The 17,084-nt window shown below is 50.4% G+C and overlaps 1 protein-coding gene across 1 annotated transcript in view; it reads left to right on the top strand.

Moving 5' to 3' along the window:
• Window positions 1-17,084, top strand: part of LOC115932992 (uncharacterized) — a 179,663-nt gene that overhangs the window by 73,859 nt on the left and 88,720 nt on the right. The window contains 4 exon segments of the mRNA XM_063699505.1: window positions 2,533-2,670; window positions 7,055-7,192; window positions 11,574-11,711; window positions 16,086-16,223. Of these exon segments, the coding sequence (XP_063555575.1) occupies window positions 2,533-2,670; window positions 7,055-7,192; window positions 11,574-11,711; window positions 16,086-16,223 (552 nt within the window).

Raw genomic sequence — 17,084 nt, 5'->3', positions numbered from 1 at the left:
CCCGGCCAGTTTGTTATTTTTGTAGAGACAGGGTCTCCCTATGTTGCCCAGGCTGGCCTCAAACTCCTTGTCTCAAGTGATCCTCCTGCCTGGGCCTCCTAAAGTGCTAGGATTATAGGTGTGAGCCACCATGCCCTGCCCAGACCGTGGTTCTATATAGCACACATATGTGCTGTCCACTCTCTGCCAAGAACTGTCCTAATCCCTTTACTTATTAACCCTTTTACGTTGTAAATAAGATAAGCAAACTGTGGTACAGAGAGGAGAAGGACTGGCCCAAGGTCACCTGGTCAGTAAGTGGTAGGGCCAGCTTCCAGTCTAGGCCCCAGCGTGTAGCCTGGCACCTGCTTTATGCCTGGCTCTCCTGCTGGGTTTGATCCCCCTTTGTGTCCTCAGAGCCTGGCCCTGTGCCTGGCATGCAGTAAGCGTTCCATAAATGCATGGAGGGAATGAGAGAGTAAAGGGCTTTGCTTTGTCCTGAATTCGGGTCTTGGGCTCTGCGTTCTGGCAGTGGGGTATTAAGAGTGGATTTTTTTTTTTTTCCCCTCAATTTCACTATAATAGAGACAGGGTCTTTCCATGTTGCCCAGGCTAGTCTTAAACTCCCGAGCCCAGGTGATCCCCCTGCCTTGGCCTCCTGAAGTGGTGGGATTACAGGCATGAGCCACCATAGGTGGTCAGCTGTTTTTGACTTGAGTAGGTCATCCTCCCTTAACATTCCTTGTTCCTGGTCTTTTTTTTTTTTTCCTTTGAGGCAGAGTTTCGCTCTTTTTTCCCAGGCTCAATGGCGTGATCTTGGCTCACTGCAACCTCTGCCTCCCGGGTTCAAGTGATTCTCCTGCCTCAGCTTCCCCAATAACTGGGATTACAGGCACGCGCCACCACACCTGGCTAATTTTTGTATTTTTAGTAGAGACGGGGTTTCACCATGTTGGCCAGGCTGGTCTCAAACTCCTGACCTCAGGTGATCCACGTGCCTCGGCCTCCCAAAGTGCTGGTATTACAGGCGTGAGCCACTGTGCCTGGCCGTTCCTGGTCTTATGATCGTTCATTTATGCCTCTGTCACCCTGGGGGAAACGGGGGTGATAGTCTGAGGGTTGGGGCTTTTGACTCCTCAGGGGACTCTGAGCTGGGCTGGCCAAGAGGTGAACTGGCCTATGAGATCCTCAGCCTCTCTTTATCCACCTGAGATCTCTGGGATGGAATGGAGGACCAGCTCAGCTGTGAATGGCGTCAGAAACATTCTGACTATATCCCAGGGAACCAGGATATGCAGGCACTGGGAATATGGGACAGGATGCAGCCAGCACATGTTTTTTTTTTTTTTTTCTTTGAGATGGCGTCTCACTCTGTCGCCCAGGCTGGAATGCTGTGGCGTGATCTCAGCTCAGTGTAGCCTCCGCCTCCCAGGTTCAAGTGATTCTCCTGCCTCAGCTTCCCAGCTAGCTGTGACTAAAGGCGCACGCCACTACGCCTGGCTAATTTTTGTATTTTTAGTAGAGATAGGGTTTCAGCATGTCGGCCAGGCTGGTCTCAAACTCCTGATCTGCCCGCCTTGGCCTCCCAAAGTGCTGGGATTACAGGCATGAGCCACTGCGCCCGGCTGATTTTTTTTTTATCCCTACTCTGTATCAAGCATTGGAGACACAACCATATAGTCTAGCTGTGCAAACAGACGTTATACAAATGATTCCTCAAAAGGCACAAAGTGTTTAAACGTCTGCAGAGTGCTGTGTGAGGGTGAAGGTAGGGGAGCTTGGTTTGGTCTGGGGCATAGCCAGGCTTCTCTGAGGGAGGGATGGTGCAGCTGAAGCCTGAGAATGAGCAAGTTGTTAAAAAGCTGAAGGGGCTGAGGGCAGAGGACCAGCTGGGGAGAAAAGCACATGTAAAGTCCTGGGGGTCACAGGGAAAACTTGAGAGTTGTGTGTGGCTGGAGCAGAGATGGCCGAGGCGGAGAGCAGGGGCGATGGGGCAGAGGCTGACCCCGGGAACGTTGAGCATCAGGGCAAGTGGGTTTTGTTTTCTGTACTGGGTACTCTGCCTGTTCTTTTAAATAAAGTTTTATTGGCATGAAGGCATGTCCATTCATTTACATCTTGTCTATGGCCACTTTCACACTGCAGTGGCAAAGCGGAGTAGTTTTGATGTAGTCTATGGCCCATGAAGTCCAAAATATTTATTACGTGGTCCATTAAGAAATAGTGTGGCTGGGAGCAGTGGCTCACACCTGTAATCCCAGCACCTTGGGAGGCCAAGGCAAGGGGATCACCTGAGGTCAGGAGTTTGAAACCAGCCTGGCCAACGTGGTGAAACCCCGTCTTTACTAAAAATACAAAAATTAGCTAGGCATGGTGGCGGGCACCTGTAGTCCCAGCTACTTGGGAAGCTGAGGCAGGAGAATCATTTGAAGCTGGGAGGCAGAGGTTGCAAGTGAGCTGAGATTGCGCCGCTGTGCTCCATCCTGGGCGACAAGAGTGAAACTCTGTCTCAGAAAAAACCCAACAACTCCTGTCTTGTGCTTCTCTCCTCAGCTGCTTGCTACCTTTTTAATTCAGCTGGAGAGGAAGAAGGGAGTTCAGTCTTCAGGGATCATGCTCACTTTCTGGCTGGTAGCCCTAGTGTGTGCCCTCGCCATCCTGAGATCCAAAATTATGACAGCCTTAAAACAGGTAAGTGGCAGTCTCCTTCCTCATCTTCCTTCAGTGGACCCAGAGGGAGAGATGCTGGCTCCCTCTGGCTTGTGTAGAAGTCCAGCTTATGTTTGGCTAATTTTAAAATTTTCTGTAGAAATGGGATCTCACTGTGTTGTCTAGGCTGGTCTTAAACTCCTGGCCTCAAGTGATCCTTCCAGAGCACTGGCATTATAAGCATGAGCCACTGTTCCCAGCCCCAGCTGCAGTCTTTGGATGGGGCATGTGTTGTCCAGTTTGCCACAGTCCCCGCCATGCCCTATTGTCTTCCCTGCCACTGATTCTGAGTGGCAGATGCCCCCTTTTGTTGCGTTTGCCAGACTTTGCTCTTGCATTGGCTACTTTGGTCACTTATATACTAACTGCCTGGGGTCTAATGGCCTTGAGTTTTCACTATCTGGCATAGGGGGTGGGTTGCTAAGCTAAATAGGAAACTGCTCTGTCCCGGGGGATACACAACTTAGTGAGTGACAGAGACAAGGAAACAACTTTATTAATTACAGCTGATGTGTATTGAGCACTTACTATGTATGTACCTGGCAGTATTCTTGGTGTTTCACGTGTCTTGAAATTCATTGAATTTTCACAACAACCCTGTGAGATGGGTCCTGCTTTGTTCCCATCTTACAGGTGAGGAAACAAGGCACAGAGAGGTTAAGTGTCCTGCTCAAGATCACACCACTAATGTGCAGCTGAGTCAGGGGTGGGACCCCAGATGCCATGCTTTTAGCCCCTGCAACCTGCAGCTTCTGAGCCCTGATCAGAGAGTTCTCGGAGAGTGTAGCCCTTGAGTATTGTAAAAAGAGGAGGGAGGCTGGGCATCGTGGCTCATGCCTGTAATCCCAGCACTTTGGGAGGCTGAGGCGGGAGAATCACTTGAGGTCGGGAATTTGAGACCAGCGTAGCCAACATGGCAAAACCCCGTCTCCACTAAAAATAAAAAAATTAGCCGGCGTGGTGGCACACGCCTGTAGTCCTAGCTACTCAAGAGGCTGAGGCAGGAGAATTGCTTGAACCCGGGAAGTGGAGGCTGCAGTAAGCCGAGATCGCACCACTGTGCTCCAGTCTGGGGGACAGAGCGAGACCTCATCTCAAAAAAGAAAAAAAAAAAAAAAAGGAGAGAACAAGTTTAAGGCAGGACATTCTGAGCAGGGTGAACAGTGTGTCCAGGGAGGGGTGGAAGGTTAAGGGGAGGATGCAGGCAGGGAGGACAAGGTGTTCGGTGAAGGAACACGGTGTGAAGGTTGGGGGGATAGAGTGGATGTGACAGAGGGGTCAGGAAAGACAACGCGGAGCCAGGTTGCCAAGGACCATGAATCTTTATTTTTCTAAATTAATTTTTCATTTTTTAAATTTTAGAGTCAGAGTCATACTCTTGCCCAGGCTGGACTTCACTGGCGTGAGATCACAGCTCACTGCAGGCTTGAACTCCTGGGCTCAAATGATCCTTCTGCCTCAGCCTCCCAAGTAGCTGGGAGTGTAGACATGCACCAACATGCCCATCTAAATTTATTAATTAATTAATTAATTATTTATTTATTTATTTTCCCCCCCCGAGATGGAGTTTCGCTTTGTTGCCCAGGCTGAAATGTAATGGCGTGATCTTGAGTTGCCGCAACCTCCGCCTCCTGGATTCAAGCGATTCTCCTGCCTCAGCCTCCCGAGAAGCTGGGATTACAGGCATGCGCCACCACGCCCGGCTGATTTTGTATTTTTAGTAGAGATGGGATTTCACCATGTTGGCCAGGCTGGTCTCGAACTCCGGACCTCAGGTGATCCACCCACCTAGGCCCCCCAAAGTGCTGGGATTACAGGCATGAGCCACCACCCCCGGCCAGTTTGTTATTTTTGTAGAGACAGGGTCTCCCTATGTTGCCCAGGCTGGCCTCAAACTCCTTGTCTCAAGTGATCCTCCTGCCTGGGCCTCCTAAAGTGCTAGGATTATAGGTGTGAGCCACCATGCCCTGCCCAGACCGTGGTTCTATATAGCACACATATGTGCTGTCCACTCTCTGCCAAGAACCGTCCTAATCCCTTTACTTATTAACCCTTTTACGTTGTAAATAAGATAAGCAAACTGTGGTACAGAGAGGAGAAGGACTGGCCCAAGGTCACCTGGTCAGTAAGTGGTAGGGCCAGCTTCCAGTCTAGGCCCCAGCGTGTAGCCTGGCACCTGCTTTATGCCTGGCTCTCCTGCTGGGTTTGATCCCCCTTTGTGTCCTCAGAGCCTGGCCCTGTGCCTGGCATGCAGTAAGCGTTCCATAAATGCATGGAGGGAATGAGAGAGTAAAGGGCTTTGCTTTGTCCTGAATTCGGGTCTTGGGCTCTGCGTTCTGGCAGTGGGGTATTAAGAGTGGATTTTTTTTTTTTTCCCCTCAATTTCACTATAATAGAGACAGGGTCTTTCCATGTTGCCCAGGCTAGTCTTAAACTCCCGAGCCCAGGTGATCCCCCTGCCTTGGCCTCCTGAAGTGGTGGGATTACAGGCATGAGCCACCATAGGTGGTCAGCTGTTTTTGACTTGAGTAGGTCATCCTCCCTTAACATTCCTTGTTCCTGGTCTTTTTTTTTTTTTCCTTTGAGGCAGAGTTTCGCTCTTTTTTCCCAGGCTCAATGGCGTGATCTTGGCTCACTGCAACCTCTGCCTCCCGGGTTCAAGTGATTCTCCTGCCTCAGCTTCCCCAATAACTGGGATTACAGGCACGCGCCACCACACCTGGCTAATTTTTGTATTTTTAGTAGAGACGGGGTTTCACCATGTTGGCCAGGCTGGTCTCAAACTCCTGACCTCAGGTGATCCACGTGCCTCGGCCTCCCAAAGTGCTGGTATTACAGGCGTGAGCCACTGTGCCTGGCCGTTCCTGGTCTTATGATCGTTCATTTATGCCTCTGTCACCCTGGGGGAAACGGGGGTGATAGTCTGAGGGTTGGGGCTTTTGACTCCTCAGGGGACTCTGAGCTGGGCTGGCCAAGAGGTGAACTGGCCTATGAGATCCTCAGCCTCTCTTTATCCACCTGAGATCTCTGGGATGGAATGGAGGACCAGCTCAGCTGTGAATGGCGTCAGAAACATTCTGACTATATCCCAGGGAACCAGGATATGCAGGCACTGGGAATATGGGACAGGATGCAGCCAGCACATGTTTTTTTTTTTTTTTTTTCTTTGAGATGGCGTCTCACTCTGTCGCCCAGGCTGGAATGCTGTGGCGTGATCTCAGCTCAATGTAGCCTCCGCCTCCCAGGTTCAAGTGATTCTCCTGCCTCAGCTTCCCAGCTAGCTGTGACTAAAGGCGCACGCCACTACGCCTGGCTAATTTTTGTATTTTTAGTAGAGATAGGGTTTCAGCATGTCGGCCAGGCTGGTCTCAAACTCCTGACCTGCCCGCCTTGGCCTCCCAAAGTGCTGGGATTACAGGCATGAGCCACTGCGCCCGGCTGATTTTTTTTTTATCCCTACTCTGTATCAAGCATTGGAGACACAACCATATAGTCTAGCTGTGCAAACAGACGTTATACAAATGATTCCTCAAAAGGCACAAAGTGTTTAAACGTCTGCAGAGTGCTGTGTGAGGGTGAAGGTAGGGGAGCTTGGTTTGGTCTGGGGCATAGCCAGGCTTCTCTGAGGGAGGGATGGTGCAGCTGAAGCCTGAGAATGACCAAGTTGTTAAAAAGCTGAAGGGGCTGAGGGCAGAGGACCAGCTGGGGAGAAAAGCACATGTAAAGTCCTGGGGGTCACAGGGAAAACTTGAGAGTTGTGTGTGGCTGGAGCAGAGATGGCCGAGGCGGAGAGCAGGGGCGATGGGGCAGAGGCTGACCCCGGGAACGTTGAGCATCAGGGCAAGTGGGTTTTGTTTTCTGTACTGGGTACTCTGCCTGTTCTTTTAAATAAAGTTTTATTGGCATGAAGGCATGTCCATTCATTTACATCTTGTCTATGGCCACTTTCACACTGCGGTGGCAAAGCGGAGTAGTTTTGATGTAGTCTATGGCCCATGAAGTCCAAAATATTTATTACGTGGTCCATTAAGAAATAGTGTGGCTGGGAGCAGTGGCTCACACCTGTAATCCCAGCACCTTGGGAGGCCAAGGCAAGGGGATCACCTGAGGTCAGGAGTTTGAAACCAGCCTGGCCAACGTGGTGAAACCCCGTCTTTACTAAAAATACAAAAATTAGCTAGGCATGGTGGCGGGCACCTGTAGTCCCAGCTACTTGGGAAGCTGAGGCAGGAGAATCATTTGAAGCTGGGAGGCAGAGGTTGCAAGTGAGCTGAGATTGCGCCGCTGTGCTCCATCCTGGGCGACAAGAGTGAAACTCTGTCTCAGAAAAAACCCAACAACTCCTGTCTTGTGCTTCTCTCCTCAGCTGCTTGCTACCTTTTTAATTCAGCTGGAGAGGAAGAAGGGAGTTCAGTCTTCAGGGATCATGCTCACTTTCTGGCTGGTAGCCCTAGTGTGTGCCCTCGCCATCCTGAGATCCAAAATTATGACAGCCTTAAAACAGGTAAGTGGCAGTCTCCTTCCTCATCTTCCTTCAGTGGACCCAGAGGGAGAGATGCTGGCTCCCTCTGGCTTGTGTAGAAGTCCAGCTTATGTTTGGCTAATTTTAAAATTTTCTGTAGAAATGGGATCTCACTGTGTTGTCTAGGCTGGTCTTAAACTCCTGGCCTCAAGTGATCCTTCCAGAGCACTGGCATTATAAGCATGAGCCACTGTTCCCAGCCCCAGCTGCAGTCTTTGGATGGGGCATGTGTTGTCCAGTTTGCCACAGTCCCCGCCATGCCCTATTGTCTTCCCTGCCACTGACTCTGAGTGGCAGATGCCCCCTTTTGTTGCGTTTGCCAGACTTTGCTCTTGCATTGGCTACTTTGGTCACTTATATACTAACTGCCTGGGGTCTAATGGCCTTGAGTTTTCACTATCTGGCATAGGGGGTGGGTTGCTAAGCTAAATAGGAAACTGCTCTGTCCCGGGGGATACACAACTTAGTGAGTGACAGAGACAAGGAAACAACTTTATTAATTACAGCTGATGTGTATTGAGCACTTACTATGTATGTACCTGGCAGTATTCTTGGTGTTTCACGTGTCTTGAAATTCATTGAATTTTCACAACAACCCTGTGAGATGGGTCCTGCTTTGTTCCCATCTTACAGGTGAGGAAACAAGGCACAGAGAGGTTAAGTGTCCTGCTCAAGATCACACCACTAATGTGCAGCTGAGTCAGGGGTGGGACCCCAGATGCCATGCTTTTAGCCCCTGCAACCTGCAGCTTCTGAGCCCTGATCAGAGAGTTCTCGGAGAGTGTAGCCCTTGAGTATTGTAAAAAGAGGAGGGAGGCTGGGCATCGTGGCTCATGCCTGTAATCCCAGCACTTTGGGAGGCTGAGGCGGGAGAATCACTTGAGGTCGGGAATTTGAGACCAGCGTAGCCAACATGGCAAAACCCCGTCTCTACTAAAAATAAAAAAATTAGCCGGCGTGGTGGCACACGCCTGTAGTCCTAGCTACTCAAGAGGCTGAGGCAGGAGAATTGCTTGAACCCGGGAAGTGGAGGCTGCAGTAAGCCGAGATCGCACCACTGTGCTCCAGTCTGGGGGACAGAGCGAGACCTCATCTCAAAAAAAAAAAAAGGAGAGAACAAGTTTAAGGCAGGACATTCTGAGCAGGGTGAACAGTGTGTCCAGGGAGGGGTGGAAGGTGTTAAGGGGAGGATGCAGGCAGGGAGGACAAGGTGTTCGGTGAAGGAACACGGTGTGAAGGTTGGGGGGATAGAGTGGATGTGACAGAGGGGTCAGGAAAGACAACGCGGAGCCAGGTTGCCAAGGACCATGAATCTTTATTTTTCTAAATTAATTTTTCATTTTTTAAATTTTAGAGTCAGAGTCATACTCTGTTGCCCAGGCTGGACTTCACTGGCGTGAGATCACAGCTCACTGCAGGCTTGAACTCCTGGGCTCAAATGATCCTTCTGCCTCAGCCTCCCAAGTAGCTGGGAGTGTAGACATGCACCAACATGCCCATCTAAATTTATTATTTATTTATTTATTTATTTATTTATTTATTTATTTTCCCCCCCGAGATGGAGTTTCGCTTTGTTGCCCAGGCTGAAATGTAATGGCGTGATCTTGAGTTGCCGCAACCTCCGCCTCCTGGATTCAAGCGATTCTCCTGCCTCAGCCTCCCGAGAAGCTGGGATTACAGGCATGCGCCACCACGCCCGGCTGATTTTGTATTTTTAGTAGAGATGGGATTTCACCATGTTGGCCAGGCTGGTCTCGAACTCCGGACCTCAGGTGATCCACCCACCTAGGCCCCCCAAAGTGCTGGGATTACAGGCATGAGCCACCACCCCCGGCCAGTTTGTTATTTTTGTAGAGACAGGGTCTCCCTATGTTGCCCAGGCTGGCCTCAAACTCCTTGTCTCAAGTGATCCTCCTGCCTGGGCCTCCTAAAGTGCTAGGATTATAGGTGTGAGCCACCATGCCCTGCCCAGACCGTGGTTCTATATAGCACACATATGTGCTGTCCACTCTCTGCCAAGAACCGTCCTAATCCCTTTACTTATTAACCCTTTTACGTTGTAAATAAGATAAGCAAACTGTGGTACAGAGAGAAGAAGGACTGGCCCAAGGTCACCTGGTCAGTAAGTGGTAGGGCCAGCTTCCAGTCTAGGCCCCAGCGTGTAGCCTGGCACCTGCTTTATGCCTGGCTCTCCTGCTGGGTTTGATTCCCCTTTGTGTCCTCAGAGCCTGGCCCTGTGCCTGGCATGCAGTAAGCGTTCCATAAATGCATGGAGGGAATGAGAGAGTAAAGGGCTTTGCTTTGTCCTGAATTCGGGTCTTGGGCTCTGCGTTCTGGCAGTGGGGTATTAAGAGTGGATTTTTTTTTTTTTTCCCTCAATTTCACTATAATAGAGACAGGGTCTTTCCATGTTGCCCAGGCTAGTCTTAAACTCCCGAGCCCAGGTGATCCCCCTGCCTTGGCCTCCTGAAGTGGTGGGATTACAGGCATGAGCCACCATAGGTGGTCAGCTGTTTTTGACTTGAGTAGGTCATCCTCCCTTAACATTCCTTGTTCCTGGTCTTTTTTTTTTTTTCCTTTGAGGCAGAGTTTCGCTCTTTTTTCCCAGGCTCAATGGCGTGATCTTGGCTCACTGCAACCTCTGCCTCCCGGGTTCAAGTGATTCTCCTGCCTCAGCTTCCCCAATAACTGGGATTACAGGCACGCGCCACCACACCTGGCTAATTTTTGTATTTTTAGTAGAGACGGGGTTTCACCATGTTGGCCAGGCTGGTCTCAAACTCCTGACCTCAGGTGATCCACGTGCCTCGGCCTCCCAAAGTGCTGGTATTACAGGCGTGAGCCACTGTGCCTGGCCGTTCCTGGTTTTATGATCGTTCATTTATGCCTCTGTCACCCTGGGGGAAACGGGGGTGATAGTCTGAGGGTTGGGGCTTTTGACTCCTCAGGGGACTCTGAGCTGGGCTGGCCAAGAGGTGAACTGGCCTATGAGATCCTCAGCCTCTCTTTATCCACCTGAGATCTCTGGGATGGAATGGAGGACCAGCTCAGCTGTGAATGGCGTCAGAAACATTCTGACTATATCCCAGGGAACCAGGATATGCAGGCACTGGGAATATGGGACAGGATGCAGCCAGCACATGTTTTTTTTTTTTTTTTTTCTTTGAGATGGCGTCTCACTCTGTCGCCCAGGCTGGAATGCTGTGGCGTGATCTCAGCTCAATGTAGCCTCCGCCTCCCAGGTTCAAGTGATTCTCCTGCCTCAGCTTCCCAGCTAGCTGTGACTAAAGGCGCACGCCACTACGCCTGGCTAATTTTTGTATTTTTAGTAGAGATAGGGTTTCAGCATGTCGGCCAGGCTGGTGTCAAACTCCTGACCTGCCCGCCTTGGCCTCCCAAAGTGCTGGGATTACAGGCATGAGCCACTGCGCCCGGCTGATTTTTTTTTTATCCCTACTCTGTATCAAGCATTGGAGACACAACCATATAGTCTAGCTGTGCAAACAGACGTTATACAAATGATTCCTCAAAAGGCACAAAGTGTTTAAACGTCTGCAGAGTGCTGTGTGAGGGTGAAGGTAGGGGAGCTTGGTTTGGTCTGGGGCATAGCCAGGCTTCTCTGAGGGAGGGATGGTGCAGCTGAAGCCTGAGAATGAGCAAGTTGTTAAAAAGCTGAAGGGGCTGAGGGCAGAGGACCAGCTGGGGAGAAAAGCACATGTAAAGTCCTGGGGGTCACAGGGAAAACTTGAGAGTTGTGTGTGGCTGGAGCAGAGATGGCCGAGGCGGAGAGCAGGGGCGATGGGGCAGAGGCTGACCCCGGGAACGTTGAGCATCAGGGCAAGTGGGTTTTGTTTTCTGTACTGGGTACTCTGCCTGTTCTTTTAAATAAAGTTTTATTGGCATGAAGGCATGTCCATTCATTTACATCTTGTCTATGGCCACTTTCACACTGCGGTGGCAAAGCGGAGTAGTTTTGATGTAGTCTATGGCCCATGAAGTCCAAAATATTTATTACGTGGTCCATTAAGAAATAGTGTGGCTGGGAGCAGTGGCTCACACCTGTAATCCCAGCACCTTGGGAGGCCAAGGCAAGGGGATCACCTGAGGTCAGGAGTTTGAAACCAGCCTGGCCAACGTGGTGAAACCCCGTCTTTACTAAAAATACAAAAATTAGCTAGGCATGGTGGCGGGCACCTGTAGTCCCAGCTACTTGGGAAGCTGAGGCAGGAGAATCATTTGAAGCTGGGAGGCAGAGGTTGCAAGTGAGCTGAGATTGCGCCGCTGTGCTCCATCCTGGGCGACAAGAGTGAAACTCTGTCTCAGAAAAAACCCAACAACTCCTGTCTTGTGCTTCTCTCCTCAGCTGCTTGCTACCTTTTTAATTCAGCTGGAGAGGAAGAAGGGAGTTCAGTCTTCAGGGATCATGCTCACTTTCTGGCTGGTAGCCCTAGTGTGTGCCCTCGCCATCCTGAGATCCAAAATTATGACAGCCTTAAAACAGGTAAGTGGCAGTCTCCTTCCTCATCTTCCTTCAGTGGACCCAGAGGGAGAGATGCTGGCTCCCTCTGGCTTGTGTAGAAGTCCAGCTTATGTTTGGCTAATTTTAAAATTTTCTGTAGAAATGGGATCTCACTGTGTTGTCTAGGCTGGTCTTAAACTCCTGGCCTCAAGTGATCCTTCCAGAGCACTGGCATTATAAGCATGAGCCACTGTTCCCAGCCCCAGCTGCAGTCTTTGGATGGGGCATGTGTTGTCCAGTTTGCCACAGTCCCCGCCATGCCCTATTGTCTTCCCTGCCACTGACTCTGAGTGGCAGATGCCCCCTTTTGTTGCGTTTGCCAGACTTTGCTCTTGCATTGGCTACTTTGGTCACTTATATACTAACTGCCTGGGGTCTAATGGCCTTGAGTTTTCACTATCTGGCATAGGGGGTGGGTTGCTAAGCTAAATAGGAAACTGCTCTGTCCCGGGGGATACACAACTTAGTGAGTGACAGAGACAAGGAAACAACTTTATTAATTACAGCTGATGTGTATTGAGCACTTACTATGTATGTACCTGGCAGTATTCTTGGTGTTTCACGTGTCTTGAAATTCATTGAATTTTCACAACAACCCTGTGAGATGGGTCCTGCTTTGTTCCCATCTTACAGGTGAGGAAACAAGGCACAGAGAGGTTAAGTGTCCTGCTCAAGATCACACCACTAATGTGCAGCTGAGTCAGGGGTGGGACCCCAGATGCCATGCTTTTAGCCCCTGCAACCTGCAGCTTCTGAGCCCTGATCAGAGAGTTCTCGGAGAGTGTAGCCCTTGAGTATTGTAAAAAGAGGAGGGAGGCTGGGCATCGTGGCTCATGCCTGTAATCCCAGCACTTTGGGAGGCTGAGGCGGGAGAATCACTTGAGGTCGGGAATTTGAGACCAGCGTAGCCAACATGGCAAAACCCCGTCTCTACTAAAAATAAAAAAATTAGCCGGCGTGGTGGCACACGCCTGTAGTCCTAGCTACTCAAGAGGCTGAGGCAGGAGAATTGCTTGAACCCGGGAAGTGGAGGCTGCAGTAAGCCGAGATCGCACCACTGTGCTCCAGTCTGGGGGACAGAGCGAGACCTCATCTCAAAAAAAAAAAAAGGAGAGAACAAGTTTAAGGCAGGACATTCTGAGCAGGGTGAACAGTGTGTCCAGGGAGGGGTGGAAGGTTAAGGGGAGGATGCAGGCAGGGAGGACAAGGTGTTCGGTGAAGGAACACGGTGTGAAGGTTGGGGGGATAGAGTGGATGTGACAGAGGGGTCAGGAAAGACAACGCGGAGCCAGGTTGCCAAGGACCATGAATCTTTATTTTTCTAAATTAATTTTTCATTTTTTAAATTTTAGAGTCAGAGTCATACTCTTGCCCAGGCTGGACTTCACTGGCGTGAGATCACAGCTCACTGCAGGCTTGAACTCCTGGGCTCAAATGATCCTTCTGCCTCAGCCTCCCAAGTAGCTGGGAGTGTAGACATGCACCAACATGCCCATCTAAATTTATTAATTAATTAATTAATTATTTATTTATTTATTTTCCCCCCCCGAGATGGAGTTTCGCTTTGTTGCCCAGGCTGAAATGTAATGGCGTGATCTTGAGTTGCCGCAACCTCCGCCTCCTGGATTCAAGCGATTCTCCTGCCTCAGCCTCCCGAGAAGCTGGGATTACAGGCATGCGCCACCACGCCCGGCTGATTTTGTATTTTTAGTAGAGATGGGATTTCACCATGTTGGCCAGGCTGGTCTCGAACTCCGGACCTCAGGTGATCCACCCACCTAGGCCCCCCAAAGTGCTGGGATTACAGGCATGAGCCACCACCCCCGGCCAGTTTGTTATTTTTGTAGAGACAGGGTCTCCCTATGTTGCCCAGGCTGGCCTCAAACTCCTTGTCTCAAGTGATCCTCCTGCCTGGGCCTCCTAAAGTGCTAGGATTATAGGTGTGAGCCACCATGCCCTGCCCAGACCGTGGTTCTATATAGCACACATATGTGCTGTCCACTCTCTGCCAAGAACCGTCCTAATCCCTTTACTTATTAACCCTTTTACGTTGTAAATAAGATAAGCAAACTGTGGTACAGAGAGGAGAAGGACTGGCCCAAGGTCACCTGGTCAGTAAGTGGTAGGGCCAGCTTCCAGTCTAGGCCCCAGCGTGTAGCCTGGCACCTGCTTTATGCCTGGCTCTCCTGCTGGGTTTGATCCCCCTTTGTGTCCTCAGAGCCTGGCCCTGTGCCTGGCATGCAGTAAGCGTTCCATAAATGCATGGAGGGAATGAGAGAGTAAAGGGCTTTGCTTTGTCCTGAATTCGGGTCTTGGGCTCTGCGTTCTGGCAGTGGGGTATTAAGAGTGGATTTTTTTTTTTTTCCCCTCAATTTCACTATAATAGAGACAGGGTCTTTCCATGTTGCCCAGGCTAGTCTTAAACTCCCGAGCCCAGGTGATCCCCCTGCCTTGGCCTCCTGAAGTGGTGGGATTACAGGCATGAGCCACCATAGGTGGTCAGCTGTTTTTGACTTGAGTAGGTCATCCTCCCTTAACATTCCTTGTTCCTGGTCTTTTTTTTTTTTTCCTTTGAGGCAGAGTTTCGCTCTTTTTTCCCAGGCTCAATGGCGTGATCTTGGCTCACTGCAACCTCTGCCTCCCGGGTTCAAGTGATTCTCCTGCCTCAGCTTCCCCAATAACTGGGATTACAGGCACGCGCCACCACACCTGGCTAATTTTTGTATTTTTAGTAGAGACGGGGTTTCACCATGTTGGCCAGGCTGGTCTCAAACTCCTGACCTCAGGTGATCCACGTGCCTCGGCCTCCCAAAGTGCTGGTATTACAGGCGTGAGCCACTGTGCCTGGCCGTTCCTGGTCTTATGATCGTTCATTTATGCCTCTGTCACCCTGGGGGAAACGGGGGTGATAGTCTGAGGGTTGGGGCTTTTGACTCCTCAGGGGACTCTGAGCTGGGCTGGCCAAGAGGTGAACTGGCCTATGAGATCCTCAGCCTCTCTTTATCCACCTGAGATCTCTGGGATGGAATGGAGGACCAGCTCAGCTGTGAATGGCGTCAGAAACATTCTGACTATATCCCAGGGAACCAGGATATGCAGGCACTGGGAATATGGGACAGGATGCAGCCAGCACATGTTTTTTTTTTTTTTTTTTCTTTGAGATGGCGTCTCACTCTGTCGCCCAGGCTGGAATGCTGTGGCGTGATCTCAGCTCAATGTAGCCTCCGCCTCCCAGGTTCAAGTGATTCTCCTGCCTCAGCTTCCCAGCTAGCTGTGACTAAAGGCGCACGCCACTACGCCTGGCTAATTTTTGTATTTTTAGTAGAGATAGGGTTTCAGCATGTCGGCCAGGCTGGTCTCAAACTCCTGACCTGCCCGCCTTGGCCTCCCAAAGTGCTGGGATTACAGGCATGAGCCACTGCGCCCGGCTGATTTTTTTTTTATCCCTACTCTGTATCAAGCATTGGAGACACAACCATATAGTCTAGCTGTGCAAACAGACGTTATACAAATGATTCCTCAAAAGGCACAAAGTGTTTAAACGTCTGCAGAGTGCTGTGTGAGGGTGAAGGTAGGGGAGCTTGGTTTGGTCTGGGGCATAGCCAGGCTTCTCTGAGGGAGGGATGGTGCAGCTGAAGCCTGAGAATGACCAAGTTGTTAAAAAGCTGAAGGGGCTGAGGGCAGAGGACCAGCTGGGGAGAAAAGCACATGTAAAGTCCTGGGGGTCACAGGGAAAACTTGAGAGTTGTGTGTGGCTGGAGCAGAGATGGCCGAGGCGGAGAGCAGGGGCGATGGGGCAGAGGCTGACCCCGGGAACGTTGAGCATCAGGGCAAGTGGGTTTTGTTTTCTGTACTGGGTACTCTGCCTGTTCTTTTAAATAAAGTTTTATTGGCATGAAGGCATGTCCATTCATTTACATCTTGTCTATGGCCACTTTCACACTGCGGTGGCAAAGCGGAGTAGTTTTGATGTAGTCTATGGCCCATGAAGTCCAAAATATTTATTACGTGGTCCATTAAGAAATAGTGTGGCTGGGAGCAGTGGCTCACACCTGTAATCCCAGCACCTTGGGAGGCCAAGGCAAGGGGATCACCTGAGGTCAGGAGTTTGAAACCAGCCTGGCCAACGTGGTGAAACCCCGTCTTTACTAAAAATACAAAAATTAGCTAGGCATGGTGGCGGGCACCTGTAGTCCCAGCTACTTGGGAAGCTGAGGCAGGAGAATCATTTGAAGCTGGGAGGCAGAGGTTGCAAGTGAGCTGAGATTGCGCCGCTGTGCTCCATCCTGGGCGACAAGAGTGAAACTCTGTCTCAGAAAAAACCCAACAACTCCTGTCTTGTGCTTCTCTCCTCAGCTGCTTGCTACCTTTTTAATTCAGCTGGAGAGGAAGAAGGGAGTTCAGTCTTCAGGGATCATGCTCACTTTCTGGCTGGTAGCCCTAGTGTGTGCCCTCGCCATCCTGAGATCCAAAATTATGACAGCCTTAAAACAGGTAAGTGGCAGTCTCCTTCCTCATCTTCCTTCAGTGGACCCAGAGGGAGAGATGCTGGCTCCCTCTGGCTTGTGTAGAAGTCCAGCTTATGTTTGGCTAATTTTAAAATTTTCTGTAGAAATGGGATCTCACTGTGTTGTCTAGGCTGGTCTTAAACTCCTGGCCTCAAGTGATCCTTCCAGAGCACTGGCATTATAAGCATGAGCCACTGTTCCCAGCCCCAGCTGCAGTCTTTGGATGGGGCATGTGTTGTCCAGTTTGCCACAGTCCCCGCCATGCCCTATTGTCTTCCCTGCCACTGACTCTGAGTGGCAGATGCCCCCTTTTGTTGCGTTTGCCAGACTTTGCTCTTGCATTGGCTACTTTGGTCACTTATATACTAACTGCCTGGGGTCTAATGGCCTTGAGTTTTCACTATCTGGCATAGGGGGTGGGTTGCTAAGCTAAATAGGAAACTGCTCTGTCCCGGGGGATACACAACTTAGTGAGTGACAGAGACAAGGAAACAACTTTATTAATTACAGCTGATGTGTATTGAGCACTTACTATGTATGTACCTGGCAGTATTCTTGGTGTTTCACGTGTCTTGAAATTCATTGAATTTTCACAACAACCCTGTGAGATGGGTCCTGCTTTGTTCCCATCTTACAGGTGAGGAAACAAGGCACAGAGAGGTTAAGTGTCCTGCTCAAGATCACACCACTAATGTGCAGCTGAGTCAGGGGTGGGACCCCAGATGCCATGCTTTTAGCCCCTGCAACCTGCAGCTTCTGAGCCCTGATCAGAGAGTTCTCGGAGAGTGTAGCCCTTGAGTATTGTAAAAAGAGGAGGGAGGCTGGGCATCGTGGCTCATGCCTGTAA

Source organism: Gorilla gorilla, chromosome 18, assembly GCF_029281585.2.
Source record: "Gorilla gorilla gorilla isolate KB3781 chromosome 18, NHGRI_mGorGor1-v2.1_pri, whole genome shotgun sequence".
Classification (NCBI taxonomy): Eukaryota; Metazoa; Chordata; class Mammalia; order Primates; family Hominidae; genus Gorilla; species Gorilla gorilla.
Note: the sequence above shows the minus strand (reverse complement) of the source record. Positions and strands in the feature narration are given on the sequence as shown.